The sequence below is a fragment of the Corylus avellana genome, chromosome 2, assembly GCF_965113065.1.
Source record: "Corylus avellana chromosome 2, dhCorAvel1.hap1.2, whole genome shotgun sequence".
NCBI classification, from domain to species: Eukaryota; Viridiplantae; Streptophyta; class Magnoliopsida; order Fagales; family Betulaceae; genus Corylus; species Corylus avellana.
The window spans coordinates 17,263,100-17,270,543 of NC_142491.1; the positions used below are offsets into that span (position 1 = coordinate 17,263,100).

General features: G+C 38.3%; 1 protein-coding gene across 1 annotated transcript; it reads right to left on the reverse strand.

Annotated features, from left to right (window-relative positions):
- Window positions 1-317: 317 nt before the first annotated feature.
- On the reverse strand, window positions 318-6,532 carry MCM4 (Minichromosome maintenance (MCM2/3/5) family protein). The gene is made up of 18 exons (XM_059592466.2): window positions 6,388-6,532; window positions 5,612-6,304; window positions 5,393-5,521; window positions 5,210-5,291; window positions 4,097-4,229; window positions 3,918-3,989; window positions 3,710-3,829; window positions 3,520-3,633; window positions 3,215-3,427; window positions 3,030-3,128; window positions 2,552-2,712; window positions 2,148-2,244; window positions 1,904-2,065; window positions 1,399-1,479; window positions 1,240-1,318; window positions 1,003-1,139; window positions 861-914; window positions 318-759 (listed from the first exon to the last, which is right to left on the reverse strand). Exons 1-18 carry the CDS (start codon window positions 6,422-6,424, stop codon window positions 685-687), a joined length of 2,538 nt encoding a protein of 845 aa, XP_059448449.1. The 5' UTR covers window positions 6,425-6,532; the 3' UTR covers window positions 318-684.
- Between the last annotated feature and the right edge of the window lie 912 nt (window positions 6,533-7,444).

Sequence of the window (7,444 nt, forward strand, 5' to 3'; positions counted from 1 at the left end):
GAGGCAAAACATTAGAGATATTAAGCTGTCGTTTGTGGATTGGGCATATGTGACAGCATGAAATTTCGCAGAAGTTGAGGCCTACCGCAGAGTCTAAAAGAAGCAGATAGATACGACGTAGATGGGACCATCGTTATTATATGCCATGCCGTGTTTATCTTTTACACTCCCAAAATAAAAATCTTTACTCCTATTAATATTAACCGTCCTTTGGATTTGGAGATGACTATATGGTTTTTGGACTCATTTCAACGGTCCAAATCGATTTAATCCAACAATCATATCCCACTTAAGAGACTTCTTGAATGGCATTTGAATCCCATCAAACGGCTAGAAAACAGCTATATTTTTCATTGATTCTTCATCTCAAACGGTTAACTCGGTCGATCTATAGTTTCGAAATATGGCTCGGTAGATAAGAACCCCGCTACAAAATCATTGACCTGTAATGATAATTTACTAATACTAAACATTTGTACGTTCAACTAAAAAGATTGGAACTACAGAAAGCAATTTACAAGCATCCACCCGAACTTTGGAAACTTTTATCTCACTGCACTCCATGCTTAGCCAAATAGGTGGGATTTGGATATTGAATAAAAACCAGCTTTGGATATTGTAGCTATGGCATATCAACCACAAAAACCAGCTCCATTTCTTCTCTCATGGTTCCTTCCTGTCCCATCATATTCTTTTCATACTGTCACCATGGGCAGCTACAAATCCCTCGCTTGCAAGAGTCGAAACTGCATTCCTCACCTGAAGATTAAACAGCATTCACTCAAAACTGTCTCAAGTATGGGCGGATGTGTGTGTGGAGAGAGAGAGAGAGAGAGAGGGAGACAGAGCTGTAGACTTACATCATTAAGGTGTATTTCACCACCAGAGCTCTGCCTTTTCAACTCATCAAGCAACTACAGAACAAATTAAGCGCATTTAGGTGGTGGTTATGATCAAGTATATAAAAAAACAAATGATTTTATATCTTATAATTTGACAAACCTCCAACAAGCGCATTGAGGGTCCCCCAAGTTGCATCTTCTCCATAACTATGTTGCGGATTGCGGATAATAAACTCTCCCGTCTCATCCTTTCACTTGCCGAAACTCCAGTAGTGATAAGATCCATGTCAATAGTTCCTAAAAAGAAAAAATTTCAGAAACACAACATTAGATCTCATTTGTCTGGGTGGTACTTGTAATCAGGTGGAACAGGATGCAAGTGCCACTGAAGAACTACCAGTAGCGTGATCTGTTGCTGACTGTTGCATTGCAACTTCCAGAAGCCGAAATGCCTCCATTACATCACGCTTTTCAACCTGCATGTATAAAATCTATGAATTCTAATCACAATGTTCCAATTAATACATAGCTAAGACACAAAGCAAGCATTACTAACCAATTCAGAGAAGCGAATTCGAGCAAGGGCTTCACTAAGGCGTATCAAACTCTCGATCTGCCTAGGCGTTGCTGTTATCACCTGTTGAATTTGTCCAATTCAGGAACATATGGGAAAAATAAAAACAATTTTTAAAATCAATAGTTATTTCTGGTATCAGAAGCAGGTGGAAAAGCATCAGTGTCAAGAACAAGAACTGAAATTTTGAAGGATTTTCTGAATAAGTAAGACTTATTCCCCAGTAAACTCATATGTAGAGAAAAGGCACTGCATGATGGGAAAAAGGAGACAAATCATGCTCTTCAGTGCTATATTTGATCATATGTCAAATCATTCAGTACACACCAACTTCTGGTCATGTCCTGCTATATATAGAATCATGAGCAATTTCACTTGTCTGGGTATGGAGAAAATAATTACAGAATATAAGAAGGTTTAATTTAAAATTCAATAGAACAAGTAAACATGAAGAGAATCCCAGTAGGACAAGGTCAGAACTTCTTACCTTCTTACTACTTCCTGGGAAATTTCCTCTCCTCCTCATCTCAACATACCCTCTAGTCAACTCTTCAGCAGCTTCATCAGATAACTCTGGGTGAATATGCCTACGGGCATAGCTCAAATACGCAATTAAGGTAGAAAGGTCCAAGACATCCTGCTCTGCACTCTGCAAATAAAGACATGGAATTTCGTAGATGAAGAAGAAAACCAGTGAAAATTGATCCCTAAAAAAGAGAAGTTTGTCAGACCTCAGGATTCTCAAAGTGTAATGAAACAATATGCTTGGCAAGGCGCCTGTCTGTCTGCTCATCAGCCTTATCAAGAATTAAGTAAATCAAATCGAACCTGAGAAAGGCATCAAAAAAGAACTGTAGTTGATATTCGGCACTATAATGAGCTACCGTTCCTTTCAAACTGGAAGTTTGGGGCTTAAACAGTCATGGGTATGGAATTTATGGGTTTAGAGTTTATTCTGTGTAACAAACCAAATAATACACATTATTTATGACAGAAACGACACATTCCCTCAAATTAGACATGCAGGCAATGCCATAATAATAAACTATTTTGGGTTCTCTAGATTCCAAGTATTGGAAACCCCATACCTACGCCATTGTTCTAGTTGCATAGCATAAGGACAGTATCTTCTTACCTGGACAATAAAGTAGGAGGAAGGTGTATGTTATCAATCACAGACAAGCGAGGATTATAGCGTGAACCACTTGGATTTGCACAAGCCAATACTGAAGTCCTAGCATTAAGGGAAGCAATAATTCCTGCCTTAGCTATTGAAACAGTTTGTTGTTCCATAACCTGGGAGAATTAGAGTAAAGTTAAAGACCAAGTGAATGCAAGAAGTACAGAAGTAAGATAGTGCATGGATGAAAAATTGAAGTGCTGGAATCCCATTCCCGGGAATTACCCATTTCTGTCAAAAGTAAATGAAATCATATGTTCAAAGAAAAAGGGAATTAAACTCTCAAAAGTTGGGAACTAAATCCCAAGTGATAAGCTGCAATATTATTGTAAATGTTCTCATCTCCAATAATATTCTGGCAGGACAAACTTTTTTTACATGATTATGAAGAAAATGTTCTTATAATTGAATGGAAAAGGCTAATACAACCAACCTCATGCAACATGCTCCTCGCATTTTCAGACATTTTATCAAATTCATCAATGCAGCAGATGCCTCTGTCACTTAAAACTAAGGCTCCACTCTCCAGAACCTAAACAAAAAATAAAAAATAAAAAATTCTATGATTTCACGTATTTCTGGGAACTAGCTTAAAAATCACATAAAACAGGATCATACAGTTTCCCCTGTTTCAGGATCTTTGGTAACATAAGCAGTCAAGCCAACAGCAGAGCTCCCCCTTCCACTGGTGTAAATGCCACGGGGTGAAAGCTTGTGTATGTATTGAAGAAGCTGGGACTTGCTGGTTCCTGGATCACCAACAAGAAGGATATTGATATCCCCACGGAAGCTAGCACCAGATGGCAACTTCAAAGCATTTCCACCAAAAAGCTGCACAAAAATCGCTTGTTATTAAAAGATTACAAAATTACTTTATCTATGAACTAGCAATTTGTCATCAACGAATCAAACCATAGGATTACCTGGCAGAGGAGGCCTTTCTTCACATCATCTAGCTCCCAGATGTTTGGTGCCAATGACCTTGTTAGTCTGTCATATATATCAGGAAGTTTCGACAGCTCTTTCAATTGCTCAACCTGCAATCCAAACAAGGATGTCAACAAAAAAAGACAATAAATATGAAACCTTTTTCAGATGAGAAAAATGATATACCTTCTCTTCATCAAAGGGGATATCTTCTGTTCTACTTGGGGGATTCTCGATATCCATGTGATCGTCTGCCACCATTCTTGACTTGTCAGATTTCTTCATATGAAGACAATCAATGTAAGTCTGCAATCAAAAGAAAAGGATCATTTCATTAAACAAAATCACCATTGAAAAGCACTAAATCAAATGGAGGTCGAGATAGCACACATGCCTTAAATAATGATTTTACAGTCCTCTGTGTTGGTCCAACTCTAACGGTCATAGCCCTATAAATCCCAGTAACCTAATGCAAAGAGAGGAAATCATTCATTAGATATAAAAAAATAAAAATAAAAAATAAAAAAATGTCAGGATCCTCTTTGGGATCAACATGTTACAGTATGGTCTTACCTCAATTCTGTCACCTGGCTTCCCAGCATCCACCAGCTTATCATGCATCAACAAGCTAACTGTGTGTGGTGTCCCTCCTTCAGGGATCTCATCAGGTGTCTCCTGGAGCCTCACAATCTGCTTATCAGTAAACCTGATATTGGAAGCAGGACCAGTTGATAATGATATTATAGTGATTGAAACAATCAAGTATTGAAGTACGAAGCCCATGAAACCCATTTATAATCAAGTCAATCTATCTTAATAAGGTTTGTTTCTCTAGTTACTGATACTTGTTTGCTTTCGCTTCATTGATCAACTAGAATGCAGTTTAAGGTGTTTTCCCACCACTGACCTGACACGAGATTCCTAAAATTAGAATGAAGGGGTTTCAAATGTGGACTCTATTCAGCCACTATTACAACTTATAACAAGGATTTGATCTTCATCTTCACATGGGCTAGAACCCTTACAATTAATCAATTCCCATCATTTAGATCACCGCCACTTAAAAATTAATTATTCATATCAAGGGTAGTATAATTAAGTAGGACCATCTAAAAATTTAAAAAGAAATAGAAAAACATAACACAAAGGTATATAGAACCCAATCTTGTATATAAGAAATCATAACCATGCATTGCACCAAAAATGTATTTCCGAAAAGAGGTTTGAAAAACTTAATTCTTGAGAATAAAGGGGAAGACCTACACAGTTTGGACAAGTGGGACTTCCAAGAGGCTCAGACTAATTAAAACTTCAAATAATATAAGATAGTCTACATTTTCCTTTCATTTGTTTGTTGTCATGGATTCCATATATTCAAGCTATATTGCTAGCAAGCAACAATGCAAAAGGAACTTGTTGCCATGTATTTCAAATTTAAGGTGAAACATGTTAAAATATTAATTAACTGATTAAATTCATCATTTATTACCAGCTTAAGTTTTTAAGCTTTTGGGATTGGTAGTGATACAAAGAATGTTCTATCAAGTACAGATATCAGCAGATAAAATCAGTGTGAATTTGTTAGAACATCATTCAAATTTTCTTACATTCTCTTAATATCATAGCAAGTTCATCACATACTTCAGGCAAAAAACTCAATAAGATCAAAATCAACCTATAAAATACCTGCATCTGTTGTGAACCAGTGTCATGGAGTTCCTAGCCTGACACTCCTCCTTTAAGCACACCCTAGGTTCAGTAATTTGTCCTGATAGCACTCAAATAGTCAACAAAAAACAAAGAAACTCGTATAACCAAACCTATATGACACAATTAGACCAATAAACAGAACATAAGCGATCCAATTACCTCTATTTATCACAACAGGATCAGAATAGTATCCACACACAAGACACCTAAATAGCGCTTCCCTGATCTCGGGTATAATCGAGCTACACCGAATAATCATTCCCTTCAATGATACCATCCTCTCGATATCTAACCAAAACACATGCCCAAATCAGTCAAAATCTCAAACCTAATAAGTCCTAAATTGGATTAAAATATAAGACCAAGAAAGAAACTAACCAGATGGGTTGAGATTTCTCATTGAAGTTGAGCTCTTGAGATTGAAAATCCGAGTTTGAATGTGCCTCTCGAACAAGGGGTTAATTCGGCCCACCATGTTCATCAAAACAATGTCGAAAATCGCAAGGACCTCAAGAGGGTACCTTACCATCTTGGTGTACAAGTCAGGATCATAACCAAACACATCCTGCGCATCGACATCAAGCGAATCTCCCTCGACTTCGAGGACCCTCTTAATCGCCGTCTCATATTTCCCTTCCATAAGCAACCCATCGTCCTCCGACACAGACGAACTCTCCCGGAAATGCTTTAAGAACCGATATATCGCCTCGTTAACGTCCTCGACACTTATGTTCGTGCCCCACACGAAGGTCGGCCGCGCGTCGTCGGCGTCGTAGCCGTCCCCGCCCTCGGAGGAAGCCGCGGCGTCGTCGGTGGACGAGGGTGTGGTCGCAATCGGCGTCGTCGAGGGCGCTCTCCGCCCGCGGCCACGGCGCGAAGACGGGGTCGGGGTTAGGGCTGGGTTTGCGTCTGACGCGGCGAATCGGGATTGGTGCGGCGGCGGCGGGGGAGGGGTCGTGTACGCCGAGGGCGTAGTGGATCTGCGCCGACTCCGCCGTCTCGCCGCATCTCCGGGGGACGAAAACGTGTTGCCGATCGGGCTAGAGTTTGAGTCATCGGGAGAGGACGCTCCTGTGAACATTTTTCATCAAATCAGATATACATACAATGATACAAACACACATACACACACATCCATAGAGAGAGAGACTGACCGTTGACAAAGTTGGCGGGAGAGGAATCGGAAGCCATTGATAGAGAGAGTGTGAGAGAGGGAGAGAGATGGCAGTGGGGATTCGGGGTCGAGACTCGAGAGGAGCAGAAAATTATTGGTGGAGTTGGATATGGCGGGAAGGAGTTGTGAATTTCCCGCCAGATTACTATGGGCTAGTCGTTGAAGGAGGCTTTTTGTCAAGTTGGTAGGTTGGGCTTTTTTCTTCGGAGGTGAAAATGGATATTTGACTGTGATTGCTTGGCCCTTAAAAGGGTTGGATTTTTAGAGGGATTTTTTTAATTTAATGTATTAATGTGATTCTCACATGTATTTTTAACTCTCTTGCTTTACTAAAACAGTTATGAATTATATGCTCTAAAAAGTAAAAACACGTATCATTATGATAAAATGAGTCGGAGTAAAAACCGATCACGTGTGACAGTTGATTAGTCATTTGGGATAAGCTTAGGTTGTAGTTGCATGATCATAGAGTTATGATTTGCGTACGAACATGGTTGTTGATGGGTTATTATTTGCACTTGAATAATGTTATACATTATACTTTTATCACATTTTGTTAATATGACAGTATTAATTAGCCTTTGAATCTTTTTTTTTAAAAAAAAACATGAGCTAATTGACAATGTTACATCGACAAACTGGGATAAAATGAGATTTATAGCATTTTCCTTTACGCTTTCTATAATATTAGAATGATTGGGCTTGTAAAAGGAGGTGAAAATGAAGATATTGAACATGCTCTTAGAATCTCCAACAAAGTTCTTTATTTTAACTCTTCAACTTTAGCCACTTACTTTTTCATCAATACACACTCTACAAAAATTTTATATTTTCCTTTATTTTATTTAAAAAAAAAAAAAAAAAAAAAAAACATTTTGTACTTTACCAACTTACTTTTTTCAATATATTATTCAAAATGATTATCTATTTTCTTCTATATTTTCTTTAAATATTATTATTTTTCTTTTCTTTCCAATAATTTTTCAAGCATGGTGGACAATACTTATGGCTTACATGATAAGCACCACATAAAAGGG